Below are 17,290 nucleotides of genomic sequence, written 5' to 3' on the forward strand. Positions count from 1 at the left end.
TGTTTCCAAGCTGGAAAAGGTGCTACTTTTCACTCATTTTCTGAGACGGAAAAATGTTTTCGCTCATCTCTATCACTATTACCATAGGGAGCAATGGAACGGCCCAACAAGCAGGATCATTACAATGGTTCCTATGCTGATAAGATATGGTGATAAGATTTTCTTTCTATACAACCTAAATTGTTTCACACCTTTAAATGATTCTGCAGACTGTTCAAAAAGTAAGGGGGTTATTCAACACAAAAGGGCTATTAGTTGTGTGCTAATTGGGTGTTCCAGTCATTGATGCTCCCATTGTGTCCCTTTGCCTCAGTCCTCATCTTTTGAGTGGCGTCTTAACTGCAGTCCAGGCATCATACGATTACATACGCACACACTCTGGAGTTTATTCAGGTAACTAGCAGTTATCAGGAAAGTTTGTAGGTGATAACTCATTGACTTCACTAGACATTATGAAGGTCCAGCTCCTTTGAACTTCTCCATTAATCAGAGCTTGGGTGGCCTTGTGCAATTTATAGTTAAATAGCGAGTAACTGGAGAATGTTCGGGTCAGCCTAGTCTTCTCTGGGTGCGATCTGCTTCGTTAGCCTTAAACCTCCGCGTAGCTCCTTATTGGTTCCATACATTTTGCTACATAGATTGCAGACAGCTTCAGCACCCAAATGCTATATCGATGCAGTATCAGATACACCGGGACATTTCTCTGTCTCAAGCTTACAAAAGACCCTGCACATCAGCCGTACCCAAGAGTTTATCTATCTGTCTTATATTTAATATTGTTTTTCTCCCGCACCATTATGCTTTAATAGCCATTCCAAGTATTTATATACCTAGTGTACCTTATTTCAAAAGGATATCCTTACCTGGGAGAGATTTGGACCATTTAACAACACATAAAAGTTGTCGTTCACATAGCTGGTTGAGTCTACTCAGTAATGTGCTTGGGGTTTCTGGTTGTGTATTATCATAACCAGCATACACAACCTCGGGTTCTATGCTCTGTAGGATCTGGAGTAGCTCTGGAACATACTGAATTTCTTGAGCTGATATTCTCCTTGCCAGAATTTGTTGACATTCCACCGGAATAACCATTGGTTGTTGAAGGACAACAGCATCTGTCTCTCTCCCAGTTTTCATTTTGCTAAACTTTTTAAACTTTCGACCTACAAAAAAAGTGGAGAAAACATTGTTTTAACAGATGAATCTTTTATAAATTGCTCTAAGTGATGGCAAGGAAGACAAGACGCTGATGCAATTGGCCTCATCTCTTTTTTCACTTTTTTAGTCTTAAAAATAATAACAAATAATAAGAAAAAAATACTAGCACCATAAAATAAAACCAAACACCAAATAAGCCGAAATAAACTAAGCCTATGTTTTAAGGTCTCTAATTTTAAATCCCAGTTGGATCCAACAAATATCCATCGGATGACTTTGGAATGTTTTGGGCAGGTACCACGTGTGTCCTGACTCCCATCACATTTCCACGTGCACATATTCCAGTGAATGAAAAGATGGTCGCGTTATACAGTTTCTGGTGATTTACTTATTCTGCTCCACCGATGTGGTTCAGTGTGTCCACTAGTGACCAAAAGATCCCAAATTTGATATCCCACCCATGTACCTAAATTCAAAGGGACTAATGCCCAGAAATATGGTTTACAAAGATTTTCAGAGGCAAGGGGGCATTGGAATGGCTACTTGTCACAGCTGAATCCCCCATTCCCATTACTCCATTCCAACAATGGTATCCACAATAGGGGGGGTGCTTTGGTGTAAGATATGGATTAGCAAACCCTCTTCTGAGGTCATACATGTCTCCGAAGTATAGAAGAACCAAGTCTATTTCCTAAAACCAACTAAAATTGTAACGGGTCCACTAAGTCCATACCTCTGTTCCCTTGGTCAGGCTCATAATCCACCAACTCAACGTAAAATGTAACCCTTTTAAAACTAAATGCACATTAGAAACAACAATCCTAGTAATGTTGAATGCCTCATTCATTTATAATTTTATAATTTTTTTTGGAATACGTAAAAGCTGGAACTGATAGAACGTCTCTTAAACATGTTTGCGATGTGAGTAAACCTTCAAAAGGTTTGTTTAGAATACTAGAGACCGTAGTTAATGTTTTGTCGAAGAACACCTTTAAAGGACATGCTGCTTCTTATTGGAAAACGTAAAAATAGTTTAGAACTAGATTAATAAACTGAAAAAGGGGAATATGGTACCCACACAGTACACGGAAGGTGATGGTTGGAGTAGAATAGTCCAAAACATATATAATTCAACATGCAGAAGAAACTAATAACACAGTTTGAAAAGATTTACAGCAGCGTACATATAATTGTTTTGCTTTACAGTAAGTAAAGTTTTACCCTGTTAACATGCTCTAGAAGGAAATTTTATGAGAGCCACAGCATCAGCAGAGCTCAGTGAATGACATTACAAGATTTCTAATAGTTATCGGTACATCACATATTCCGCCCTCAGCAGATTGTAAGGACAAAAAGTATCAGGTAATCGGAAGAAGACAAACGCTTAAAGTATAAACACACAGTGCAAAAACCTGTAACATAACTACTACACAGCTGTTCAAAGAAAAACTCTATTACTGATTTTAGGAGTCCCAATTAAAGCGACACTCTAGCCATCATACGCAATATTATAGTTAAATGTCCCTTTATTTTTATAAGGTGCCTCCCTTACAAATGCATGGGGGGGGGGTCTTACCGCTAGTCAGCTCCAATATAGAAATCAATCATGTTGATTTTAATGGGAGTTTTTTTCTGGCACTGATTGGCTGCTTCAAGCATGGAGGAGAAGGGAAGCCGGGTCTCATTATTCGTTTTTTTTTAAATTCATAATAAAGTACGTTAACGTACATTATTTTCGCAAACGTCATATTGCCCCTTTAAATGTTTGGATACTATATATATACTGTGTGACAAACCCTGTAGCATGAGGGCCATACATGTCACATTTAGGGGTCATAAGCACAGTCCTTTAGGGCAATCAGAGTCAAGAACACCAGCTTTTAACAAAACAGCGCTTTATTTTAACTCAAACCCCAAAACCAAATCATATCAAGCCAGAGCATCCACTTTTGCTATCGACATAGCTAAATCCATCGGTCACGATGTACCGCAACAAGATAATCCAGTCATACAGCTTTGTTTTGTTTTTGTCTTCCCTTCGGTAATTGCTGCAAATGTTTCAGACCCAGCTGTGTCTAATGATTAACTTGAACATAATGACACTCTAATTCATATTAATGTTTTAGGCTTTTAGCTTCACCCAGATTAACCTATTAATAATTCTGAGTGGAGTGTATCAATGCTGATTTTTGGAGGTAGGTAACTTTTTTTCTCTTTGTATAACCTTTGAATATATTTGATTCAGGCCTCTGATGAGTCTCTACATCAGGATACATGGGCAGACTAGATGGGCCAAATAGTTATTATCCGATGTATAATTTTAGGTTTTTAACTCCCATTTGCACTACAGAGGTCTATGCCTTTGTAGCGCTCTTCTCATGTGTGCCACCCATAACCGGGCACCGCTTCTCCAGTTAGACACATTGCTTCTCTGGTCCTGACACGCCCCACTCCCCGCCCATTTCTCCCCTAAATGGAGACGTGTCCCATGACAACGGCGGGAACACCCACTGACATCAGCGGGACTGCCCGGGATGTCAGCGGAAATACCCACCGATGTCAGTGTGATGTCATCAGGAAGTGCTGGCTGCGTCCCCAGTGCTGGCTGCAACACCCAGTTTCCCCTAGGTGGTAGCGCATGGGGTAAAGCAAGGGGTCAGGCCTAGGGCAATGACCCCAATAAATACACCACTGTCATTTCCGTTTCAAACAGAATAATATCACACAAAAGCATTCCTTCAAACCAAACCAACCTTCCCAACAAATTCAAGCCAATCTAGCTAATATATTAATATATTGTGTGTTAAATTTTGCCAGGGGGTAAGGTTTCAATTTTTTAAAATAAATCATGGGTTTCTTTATATAATAGTGACACACGCAGGACACGGTTGTTATCGTTCTTGTTTTTTTTCTCGAAACCAAAGACTTCTTTTTTAACATTCCTTCCTTCAAAATCCTTGTGAAAGAGTAAACAAATAATGCAGCCAGGATATGAAGGTCACCCTGCCCCGTTACATTGCTTCTGTTAGGCAGAAGTCGTAAACTCCCTTCATTGTAATGGAAAAAAACATTTCAAATCCCGAAATAAAAGCTTTTTGGTAACTTTCACCCAGATGGGTGGAATTTAAAAACAAACCAAAAAAAAACCCCCGAAGATTCCTCTATACTTAATGTAATTGAAGGATCTGTGAACTAAGGCACATGGAATGACTAAGAATCCATGTACTTTACCAATACGCAGAGTCTTTACAGGTCTGATTCACTAACCTCCAAGTTGAACAAAAGCAAGATTTAGAATGAGATTCAACTTTAGGGATGGATTGGTGACATTTAGTCATTCTATATAATAGTTTTAAAGAATACAGATATATAATCATACCCAGCAAGGGAAGAAGGACAGAGATTTGGATAAAAAAGGCACTAAAAAAAGAGACCTGGTAACTATATATATATATATATATATATATATATATATATATATATAAAACACTATTTAAACCTCCGAAACATGGAATTTACATTATAACCCGTACCCTCTATCTGATCTGTTTTCTCATAACCCCAGACCAGCTCTTAACTCAAGCCAAGGGTTTATTTTGCCTTAGCCAACCACTTGTAATGTCCGGGCATATATCCAGCAGTTGGCATTTAATAAAAACAATGAGTATACGTATTAATTTAAAGTGTGGCCCTGCATAAATGTGTGTGTTAGCAAACATCCCTATGTAAGAACCACAATATAAAGTGTTGTAAAAGCAGACGTATGAAAGCGATCTATGCTCAGCTTTTAGTATAATGCCAGCTGTTGTCTCCTTTATCAGCAAAATATTTATTGGAAAATGAATGTGTAAATCCAAGTGAATTGCAATAAAAATGTCCTGAAAAATGCCTTCGATGTTTGCCAAGAACCCCTGCCATACATTCAGTGCACGGTTCAATGCAGCAGAACAATCAGCTTTCGTACAGTGAAGAATAGCGCAGGTAAGAACTTCACAGCCCAAACTTGTAGCAAGACATGTATCATATAACCATCCGGGCAGGAGCAAAGTGTGAAACATTCACTAAATGATTACTTATACAAAGTCTCGTTCTCAAGAAATCAGTTACACCCTGAGAAATAACCAAACAGTCCCAAATCAAAACAGTTCTACTGCTAATTATTCCCCCTAAATGAACACAGACACTCACACTAACACAACCAGAAACTCACATGTACACACAGTAACATACACAGACACAAACATACCAGAACACATAAAGACTAACATACCCAAACACACACAAAACTCACCTGCCCTGGTGAAGCCTCAGCCTACCACCCTGAGGTCACGTAACACAATGTCAGGTGACCCCAGGCCCCCGGACGCCCGGTTTGCCCGGTGGGCCGGGCCGGATTGACTTAGAGGCTGATGGAGCTGCAGCTCCAGGCCCCTACCTTAAAATACCTTAAAAGTCGGGAAGCCCCCACCAGGGCCGGCCTTACGGGTGTGCAGCCGCACAGGGTTTAAATTAAAACATCTGGTTTTTTAGTTTTTTTTACTTTATTTAACATCCTCCATGTTAAATAAAGTTAAAAAAAACAAACCCTGATGTTTTAATGTAAGCCCTGTGCGGCCGCAGACCCCTAAGGCCGGCCCTGGTGGGGGCTTCCCGGCCCCTTAGAGTGGCGGACCCGGTCGCAGTTGCGGTGGGCTTAAGGGGCAGGTGCTCCTTATGCCCTGCGTTAATGCGGCCGTAGAGGCCGCATAGGCCCAGTCAGTCCGGTCCTGCCGCGGGCCCGGCCGCAGTTGCTGCTTGCTCCGGCAACAAGGTAAGTAGGGTGAGGGAGGGGGGTGCAGTGAGAAGGGGCAGAGGGGGGTTAGATAGTGAGAAATGGGGAGAGGGGATAGATAGTGAGAGGGGGTACATAGTGAGAGGGGGTACATAGTGAGAAGGGGCATATAAGATGGAGAGAGGGGGTAGTGTGAATGCGTATGAGAATGAATGAATAAATGTGTGGATGAATTGTGTGGATGCGTATGACAATTAATGAATTCATGTGTGGATGAATTGCTTGAATGATTTGTGAGACTGCATTAATGAATGTGTTAATGATTTGTGTGAATGAGTAAATGCAAAGATGGTACATGAAGGGTGGGCTTTAACAATAAATAAATAAATAAATATGGGCTGCTCGGGCTTAAATGCCCGGGCCTATTTTTTGTCCCAGTCCGGGCCTGGGTGACCCCCCTGTCTTCTTCTGGAAATTAGGGACATAAAGAGTTACATTTAGGACTTACCCCTTTATCCCTACCCTGGAACATGCTGTTGTCTTCTTTGGGAGGGGGGGTCATTTTTGCTTCATTGCCTTCCCCTGTATCTGCCCATGATTTTACCCGATACACCCTCTTTCCCACAAGTTTAGTAAGATGTGGGGGTTTTGCTGTCTCTGGAAAGTATAGGATAATCAGAGACGTATAATGGATAGATGGATAGAGAGCCCAAGATAATTCATTTTGGTGTTTTAGCGCAATTTATGGTTTCTCGGAAAATGTCTTTATCACAAGGATATTAACTGGGATAGTCATTTATTTAAACTGTCTATAACGTGTTTTTTTTAAATAAGTTCAAATGTTTGGAAAAATTAGGTTTAAAAGTATGGGCCACGGGAGGGCTGGCACCATTAAGCCAAAGGGGCAAATCCAGCCAAGTGGCCCAGTAATAAACAGCAGAATACATTTGTCAGACAACATGCTCAATGTGCACTGTCCAGTCACGCCTAAAACATATTTACAGAAAGAGAATGCATTGAAAGCCCATAAAACAAGCACAGAACTGATCCAGTCAAGATGTAAAGGCTGTCTAAGGATGATTCAAAAGTTTGGGGTCACATAGAAATGTCCTTATTCTGGAAAGAAAAGCACATTTTGTCCATTAAAATAACATGACATGGATCAGAAATCCAGCGCAGACGGGGTTAATGTTGTAAATTACTATTGTAGCTTGAAACGGCTGATTTTTATTGGAATATCTTCATAGGCGTACAGAGACCCTTTATCACTCCCATCACTCCTGTGTTCCAATGGCCCTTTATCACTCCCATCACTCCTGTGTTCCAATGGCCCTTTATCACTCCCATCACTCCTGTGTTCCAATGGCTCTTTATCACTCCCATCACTCCTGTGTTCCAATGGCCCTTTATCACTCCCATCACTCCTGTGTTCCAATGGCTCTTTATCACTCCCATGACTCCTGTGTTCCAATGGCACGTTGCGTTCGCTGATCCAAGTTTAAGTTTAAAAGGCGAATTGATGGTTAGAAAACCCTTTTGCAAATTATGTTACAGACAGAAATTTCATTATTTCCCCAAACTTTTGAATGGTGGTGTATGTGGAACTGCAGGTAAAAGGATATGTTTCCGGTAGTGGCCCAGAATTCTTGGGCAATTGCGCTGTCCTGAGCAAGAAGTTATGATAGATTTAAAATCCACAAATAACACGGGCTTCTAATATATTTAGATTTCAAATGTGATGTCATAATGCTGACAGTTTAATTAAGTGTAAGGAACTGTACAAAGCAAGGTTTGGTAAAATGAAAGCCCCTTTTATCTTACTTTGTAGTTACAGTTTATCATAATTTGAGAAAAGCATCGAAAACACCAAATTCCCAAGTTATCAAGTCTATTTCCTTGAGCCAAATGCAAGGAACTTTGTGCCGTGTAAAAAATGCTTTAATATGAAAACTCATTCGAGTGTTTTATGTCTATATTCTGTTTTTATTCACTACTTTGGATCTGAACCAAAAGCCAGTAAATGTTAAAGGTTAATGATGCACTGAGCTAATAAGGCACAGATATCAGAGAATCCAAATTAGTACAAAATCAAAAGCAATTTTCTTTAACATTTGCATTAAATAAGTATATTCCTTAAAATGCTATTTATTCCATGCCGCTGAAAGCTGTTTAAGGCTGTAGTGCCCTGTCTCCTGAAAATAAAGAGCATTTCTACTGCTTCAAACAATGCATGACCAATACATAAAGAAGATAATGGCATCCTCAGCCGACCAGATTTTTTTGTTAAAATAACTTTTGTTAGATATAATGTTACTGATTTGTGTGTTTTGCTTTGTCATTCTGTTTAATAAACACTTTGGCCTATTTACTTCTCCTATGCCTCCATTTTGTTGGGAAGCATCCAAATATGGGTGCTTCCCCAATTATGTATTATAGAACACATGAGTTACACATTTTGTTTATGTAGCATAATTCAAAGGTGATAACATTGTTTTGACTTTGTATGGCCAATTCTGCAGAAATATTTCTCAGTACAAGCTGACATATTTGTATAGCAGAGTGAGCGATGTTAACCTGTGACCAAGGGAACAAAACAAACAATACAAGATTCTACTTCTTAAGTGTTACTTTCTGCTGTTGGCTCCACAAAAGAGCGGACAATAACTGGCAGCTTTTGACGCTATGGGATGCAATTATATTGTAAATATTAAGGCTCCAACAGCTAATCGATAAAATCGATAATAATCGATAATGAAAACCGTTGTCAACGATTTTCATTATCGATTAGTCTAATCGATTTTATAAAATATAAAATGAGGTTTTTTTCCAGCGCAAATGCTCTGAAAAATACCCCTCGTTTTATAATCCGACCTCAAATAGAGGTCAGACTATAACACTAAGATCCAGATCCTCCGCAGCGCTGCAGGGGACCCGGATCCTGCTCTCTGGAAGCCGGTGAACATCTGCGCAATCCGCACACACAATGCTAGTTTTTATTAAATATGAAAAAAATATGAAAAATTACTTTTTACTAGTTAAGCTTTATTAGGTATTAAAACCTAGTTTGAGAATTGTTCTGTTTGGGTTCTTGTACCTTTAAAATATAGCTTTTATTATTATGTCATAGTAAAATAAGAAGGCGATTAGACAAATGACACGTTAATGTAAATTTTAAGTTTCTTATTCCGCTGTTTAACACCCAGTTTGTTCATTAAATTATTTTAAGTAAACCTAAAATTTGCATATTGTTTTTTTATCCGATTAATCGAAAAAATAATCAGCCAACTAATCGATTTTGTAAATAATAGCTAGTTGCAGCCCTAGTAAATATATATGTTTTATGTAGTGCTTGTAGAGAAACTGCCCACATGTGCACATTTTTACACTGTATTGAAAAAAGTATTGGGACATCTGCCCATTACATCACCTTTGACTTTTATGACATCACATTCTAAATACATAGACATTAAGATGTAGTCCACTGTCCAGGTCACCTAGGTACTGCCAATGATTAAGTTATGTTTAAGGTTAGTTTTGCACTCCATCATTGAAGAGGTTAAACAGCCACACACATACCCCTTTTCTCCTAAAATAACGTTCTGCAAACCTTCTCTTAGGATAGTAAGTCTCCAGACCTACAGGGTCACATTATGTTATGGCCACCCATAGCAGTGTGACGTAGGCTTTTAGTCTTGCCCTGGGGTTGGCAGCCCACCGAGATTTTTCCAGTATCCAGTCCCGCCCTGCTGACCAATTTCATTGAAGAAGCCATTATAGACTATGAAGACTATGAAGCGAACATATTCTTTGGAAATTAAAAAGCATATGTGCTTCTGCTGGTGCTCAGATACAATTTGCTCTTCCTGGTTTTATTTCATAAACCCTGGCACAAAACGCGCTAATAACATATAATCAGCAAGCAGGCAGAATTTCATTTTCTTGGACTCTGGGAGGCTTTCCTTTGTGTGTTTATAATTGATTGATACTAAATCATGCAAAATAATTTGTTTCTTTCACATTTTATGTAGTGGTGCACATTTGGGAAAAAATGGGAACATTGTCTATTCTCCAAATGCCAACGCTGCCAGATTTTTGATATAATTTACAGCACTAACGTTTGAGTGCTTTCAAGTTGACTAGAAATGTAAGAACTGTATCCCTGTCTCCCATAATGCACCTGTGGTAATACTTGCCAACTACCAGGGGTTAGCTTTAGGTTAGTGGCGCTTGGGTGCAGTATTTCTTTGTTGCTTTGTTGCACAAGGGGGGCAGCTAGCTAGGTTTCAGTATGTACTGGCTGACTTGGCATGATAGGAGTGTGATTGCTAACAGCAATCACAGTCCCATCATGCCTAGTTTCCAGCACTTACACATCCAACCAGTAAATGCTGGAACCTAGGCATGATGGGACTGTGATTGCTGTTAGCAATCACACTCCTATCATGCCAAGTCAGCCAGTACATGCTGGTACAGGGTGGCTGTAAGTGATGTGCAGACCCCATACTGCTGGCAGCATCAATACACAAGGGGGGCAGCTAGCTAGGTTTCAGCATGTACTGGTTGACTTGGCACGATAGTAGTGTGATTGCTAACAGCAATCACAGTCCCATCATGCCTAGATTCCAGCACTTACACATCCATGCTATAACACACACACTCATTCATATACTCATTCATTCACAGATTCATTCCCTCAATCACGCATACTCATTCAAACACCCTCCCCACCCCCTTACCTGCACTGCAGCTCCTCGATGCCGCTCACAGACTGCAGAAGGCGCGGCCTCCCTCTGCGTTGTCTGGTACTGCACAGAGGAAGCAGGATGTGATGTGATGTCACGTGAACTCTGCTGGGTTCTGCTTCCTCTGTGCAGTACAGAAGACCCTCCCACAGGTAAGTAGCAGGGCTCAAGGTGCGGACCGCGTAAGATCGGTTGCCCTGGCTGCCGATCTTATGCGGGCCGCACCTCGAGGTCTCGCGGGCCGCATTTGCGGCGTTTCTATTGGGGGGGGGTTCCTACGGCCCTGGGGGGTATTTCTTCATTATCGGTCCCCCCCGCATGAGTTACTGGGGCAGACCCCCTGTCCCCCCCGGTTCCTACGCCCATGACACTAACACCATACTCTACCCTCATACGGCAACACACACTCATTCTAACACCCTATGCTGGAAGGAACTCGGCTTGGTGTGCAAAATGTACCTGGCTATAAAATATCCTAAATACAAGGACACTGCTTTTTAATATTCATTCTGTGAACATAAGGATTAAAACAAACACACAATTAAAATGAACTATTACAACATGCTAATAAGGCCTGGATTTATACATAAATATGAGGATCTTCTAAATGTTGGCGTCAGTTTCCTTTTCAAGGATAGGAACAGAGAGTGCTTGAAGTATGTGGAGTGCAGGGGAGTAAAGCCGATAAGGAGAATGATGAAAAGCTTTTCTCCTAAGAGAAAATAGCAGCAGAATGCAAAAACGGAGCCAGATACTTGCAGTGTATGGAATGACTAACCAGATGAATGGGAACGTAAAGCACACGGGTAAAGCTATATGGAGTGTAATAGCATCTACAATGGTCAATAAAGATAAATGGAAATTGCACTTGCAGGCCGATATCAGTATAGAATTGTTGAGAACAAAATTATGTCTTTTCTTGTTTCTTCTAGCCAGTACAATAAGTCTTAAACATTTTCAATAAGCCACACATTACTATTACACATTACTATATTATTATTATTATTTTTTATTTTTTTTTTTATTTTTTTTTTTAAAGTCAAGACTTAAAACTCATTACAAAGTATGAACCTAGGGCCCAGGCCCCCACCCTATATCAAGTTCATCCTCTATATTAAAATAACCTACCCCCTTTACGCTCAGTACCTCATGTTAACCCTTTAAGGCTGACAGAGACAAAAGTCCTGCTTGGGGGCTTGGGCCCTATGTTCATAAAATGGCCCCAAAATTGTGATGATGGCCCGTTGCAGTTTTAACTCATCAACAATCACATGCACAGATACAGACATATTTACAAAGGCAATGATAAGGCTTTGTTACAGCAGTGCTTCTCATTAGGGATCATATAAATGATTCCATTGGAGGTGATCTAAGACCCCTTAATACCATGTGAGTTTCTCCTCATTTAAAAGTAAATATAAAAATATAAAAAAAAAAAAAAAATTAATAGAAATAAAAAGTAGCAAAATAAATAAAATAATGGCACCTCAGTAATGTCATAATGGCAAAAGCAGGGCCCTCTTTAGAAATGTATCAGTTTTTCTCAGTCTGACAGTTCTAGTTTTGTCATAACCCTTGAATATATGTTTTGTAAGACACGCTATATAAATAAAAGATAATAATATTAATAATAAAAATAATAATAATATGCAAAGACCGCAAGGAGATCTCTAGTCTGCTCCCTGGCAGACCAGCACAGAATGGTTTTAAAATGCTTTACTTTGCAAGAAAAAAAAAGAGGAAAATAAAATACAAAAAAATATTTAAAAAAGCAATAAAATACTCCCCAAAACCACTCAAACCACCTCAGTAAAAATATAAACGTTAAAAAACCCTGCATTACCGATCCACCCAAACATACTGAATAAAGTAAAATATACAGCAGGTTATGGGAGTGCTTTCACCCTTTATTCCCTTCTAAATCATAAAAAACTATGCACGCCGGCTATTATTGTACTCTGGGAATGTTGCTGAGTATAAATTAGGGTTGCTTTTGGCACAAACCCTGTAGATGCCTTGATTAATTTTGCATCACACCACTTATCATAAAATAATTATTACTCAGGCCTGGACTGGCCATCTAGACCATTGACCATTGACCAAAGACACAATACACAGCTGTCGGTCACACTTCATTATCAGGGGTCCACTGGTCTTAAAGCGCCAGGGCTGCCTTGTTATTACCTGTACGGCCCTTTTATTACCGATTATAAACTATTGAAAATATTCAATAGCCCTGAGATGTGACATAAAGGAAAATTTACTAAATCTGCAAATTTTCTAAAAAAAACCCAAAACAAACAAAATTGGAATTACAAAAACCTGAATATTTTCCCATGGATGTATTTAAATAAATAGTAAAACTAAAGAGGCGCTACATTGTTTTAGTATTAATACAACAATTTATTACACTTTACATACAAATATTTATATGCGTTTATAGTTGCAACCACCATACAAACATACTTTTGCCATGCACTGGATAGAGGGGGCCGACTTTTTGGACCCCCCTGCCTATATGTAAGGATTGAATATAAAATGTTTTATTAATTGTAAACGTATACATAAATTCCTTGAAAAATGGACACAAAATGTTTCTGTACATATAAGCCATGGCAAAGGATGCAAAGAAAAATTTACACATATTAGATGTCCTTTCATTGAACAACTTCAAGACAACAAAAAGCAAAAAAAAAATCCAGGTGTACCTAAAAAAGTATATAAAATGCTTCTTACCTCCAAGGACCATACCTGCCTGACAACATTTCCCCAGACGGCAGGAAGGACAGTTCTTTCTCCGGATTTTATCGATAATGCAGTCATTTCTTCCCGCACATAAATAATTGTGCTGTCCTGAAACAAGCAAGAAACAATATTTAAAATACTTTACGCTTGCCTATTATGTATAAAGTTTTTTCAAAATTAGTCAGAACACAATTCATCACATTAAAGGACCATTAAAAATGTCTATGCACTGCTGGGTTTTTCCAAGAATATGAGATATTTGTGTTATTTGAAAGAATTTGTAGGCCCTTCTTCAGGGTCACTGCGTGAGACTCGAACGGAGACATTGGAACTAAAACATGCTTTAGCCGCTAAAGAATATTTTAGCCCCAGACTCTCCATTTGGTGCTATGAAGTTGAGATTTGGGGCTTCAGTCCTAGTAGCCCCCCCCCCCCAACACCACTTGACTATACTCTAACAAGATTTTGAAATCAGCAGGCTTAATTTGTAATATTTGTCAACTTGTCAACTTTTCCTATTATATTTATCAAGGGAGGGGTCTAATACACAGTTAGCCAATGCAATGTACCTAGCTTTACCTTTTAAGATTTTGTTGTTATACATCTAATCGGTGATTGATTCAGGGCATACCCCAGTGTGAACAGTTTATTGTTTGACTCGCAAACAATTATTATATATCTGCCTTCAGGATCTAGGACTTCAATATCTAATTTTTAATGAATGGTTCTTTGAGAACATTATCGATACTCCTCTGTTTTGTATTCTTTATAGACGCACGTATCAATACAGGAAAACTATTTGAATTTAAAGATGATTGTCTGTCTCCAATGCGTCTCTTGTAATCTGCAAAAATGTTCTTTTCCTAAAAAATCCAATAGCATGTGAATTGACCTTGAGCATTTGTTGTAGCCACTCTAATTCTTAATTAAATTCTGTCATATAAAAACAGATTAACCCCCGTTCCTCTTGGTCCACATATACAAAAAAAAACCACATAAAAACATCCAATGTCCCTCTTATTGGGGGTAACTAAACAATTCCATTTATGTGTAACACATAAATATGATGATAGTCCTTTCTAAGGTCTTAAATTTATATGTAAAGGTTATACTTGTATCTATTTCATTTCCTATCAAGGGGATCAGGACACAGTGTTACATATAGTTTGCTCTACTTGAATGTAACTACTTTGATCTTGTGTGACAGCCCAGAGGTTGATCTGCTTAATTGACAACAGTGTTCTCTACAAGGCCATTGACATCGGAGGAGACCAAGAGACATCAGTACATGAGTCTGAGCAGTTATTGTTCATTACTTGCCTATAAGAGTTGCCTTGCACTGGCAGTTGAATTACAAAAGCTTGGATCTTAGGTGGCTCGTTAAATTCAGCCTCTTATGTCTATATACGCAACCTACCCAAATTTCCTTAAAAAAGTATTCATTAGCAATCAGCAACTTGCATTTTACAGAAGACAGTTTAGTTACCTATCTGCAGTACTATTCTAGCTGCTTTGTTATAGTTTTTTAAAACAAAAAAAATTTATTAATTTTGAATGCGCCATACTTTCCTATGATTGGGTATGTTTTAATATGAATAGTGCGATTCATGGCTTTTCAACGTATTTGTCATGTATGTATTCCAAATTCTGAAATTCCCAAAAGCTTGTTTTGTTCACAATTATGATAAAAGATTTAAAATAAAATAAAATCACACAATAATTAAACTCAATATACAATTTTTATGGGATATGTTGTGTTTGGTAGCACAAGGTTATGTTATTGAGAATAATGTGTCCAATTGTATAAATGCAAAAGGTGAGTATCGCTGTTTGTGTTATTAAATTATTTTGCTGGCAACATTTTTGATATTCTAGGTCTAGCACAAGAATACAAATATTGACTTTACGGAATGGTCGGAATCTCTCTGTGATATCTTATGACTGCCTTATAGAATTCCAGTGAAACCATATTCTTTTTTAATAATTTCACATGTAATGTTTGGAGTGATAAGTGATAATCCAGGATATTTTCAGGTATATTCCTCTATTGACTTCAGTGAGAGTGTTTTCTAAGACTGGGTCACTGCATTAGACTCGAACGGAGACATTGGAACTAAAAGATGCTTTAGCCGCTAAAGAATATTTTAGCCCCAGACTCTCCTTTTGGTGCTATGAAGTTGAGATTTGGGGCTTCAGTCCTAGTAGCCCCCCCCCAACACCACTTGACTATACTCTAACAAGATTTTGAAATTAAATACTTAATAATCTCAATATGTAGAGCTTGGAGAAGAGAAGAGGGGAGATGTGATAGAAATATTAAAATACAGAAAGGAGTTTAGCAAAGTACCGGAGGGAAGTTTATTTTAAAGGAGGAAAAATGTTAGGACAGGGCCATAAGGTAAAACTCAGGGGCAGATCCAGAACCCGATCTCGGAAGGGGCACTCACACTAACACACACTAATACAACTAGACACTCACACCACACTTTACAGGTATACTTTGAAGAATAGGTGGGGCCCAATATTAAAACCTTTGCAAATATCCTATAGCTTTCACATAAATAAATGTCCGATAAGTTGTTCCTACTACTGCATTTAAAGTTTTCTTTTTTTATTTAATAAAGAATGAATTAAAAAAAAAAAGTTTTCTTTTTTCAAAAATCCATAAAAAAAGTTGAATAGTTGTTTTTTTTGTGTTTATATACCTTCCTAAATAATCATTCACATTTAGATCAACAGGAACATTCACAAATAACAATATCCAACAAGTGATCATGGCATTCCCCAAATCATTATAATTCCTTGCCAAGCCACTCAAGAGAATCCAAAATAGTTCCCACGAACATCTATATGAGACAAAAGACAGCCTATATAGCACACTATCAATGCACTTACCACATGAACATAGGGGTCATTTATTTTTCCAAATGTAGGATTTGGAGTAATTTGTCTTGTTGATATTGAAGTTTAATAGATTTTGGATAGGTGTTTATTAAAAGTGGCAGACGGAGTCCAGAAGCAAGCAGAAACCCCCAATAACACAATGTGGGTTATCCTCTAAATATAAGGATAATCCTGAAGCAAAGTTTCAAAGGAGGTCTTATCAACTGGACCAGGTTCAGAGTTTCAAGGTCCATTAACAAACTATGTCTTCGGCTCCCCTGGTCTTTTCTGTGCTGCTTTTATGTTGTCCATTTGACAAAAAAATGTATTAGACAGGACTGACTTGTGCACATTGAGTATTGTTGTTCTGTCCTTTGTTTTCAGACACTATATTCTAGGGACTTTCGCTTGGGATTGCCTCCCTGGGCTGCAGGCCCGGACTGGGACAAAAAATAGGCCCGGGCATTTCAGACTGAGCAGCCCATTTTTATGAAAAAACATATATGTACATAATACTTGGTCATTCAACATGGGAAGCCTGAAGCCACAATTTAGTGCGACTAATTCTTGAAATAAATATTATAGAGTAAATAACACAATACCTTATCTTTTCCACTAAATGATTTCAGGGTCTTGAATGTTTTGTCCCCTGAAGTCACTACAAATTCAGGAGGGCGTTTTATCTCTGGATAAGTAAAAATGAAATAGTTCCTACTGTAAATTAAGGAAACAGATAACCAAACACACTCACACCAGGACAGGCTTTTCCACACCGACACCCAAACACACACCAGGACAGGCTCTGCCACACCGACATCCAAACACACACACCAGCACAGTTAAAAAAGAAGAAATGGTTCAGCACTCAATCCCTGGAAGCTAGGTGCTAGCAGGTAAAAAGGGCAAAACAAAAAAAGAAAGCATAACAAAAATAGCAACGTTTTGGCCAAACAGGGCCTTTTGAGCTTGACAAAGGCCCTGTTAGGCCGAA

General features: G+C 38.7%; 1 protein-coding gene across 1 annotated transcript in view; it reads right to left on the reverse strand.

The window, feature by feature from the left end:
• Positions 1 to 17,290, reverse strand: part of LOC149288810 (progesterone receptor-like) — a 34,079-nt gene that overhangs the window by 6,748 nt on the left and 10,041 nt on the right. The window contains exons 3-4 of the mRNA XM_089491160.1: positions 13,408 to 13,524; positions 864 to 1,163 (exon numbers count right to left, since the gene is read on the reverse strand). Coding sequence (XP_089347286.1) covers positions 864 to 1,163; positions 13,408 to 13,524 — 417 coding nt within the window. The remainder of the gene's footprint in view (positions 1 to 863; positions 1,164 to 13,407; positions 13,525 to 17,290) is intronic.

This window comes from Sceloporus occidentalis, unplaced genomic scaffold (genome assembly GCF_023333645.1).
Source record: "Sceloporus occidentalis isolate IW3139 unplaced genomic scaffold, rSceOcc1.0.p SCAF_49, whole genome shotgun sequence".
Classification (NCBI taxonomy): Eukaryota; Metazoa; Chordata; class Lepidosauria; order Squamata; family Phrynosomatidae; genus Sceloporus; species Sceloporus occidentalis.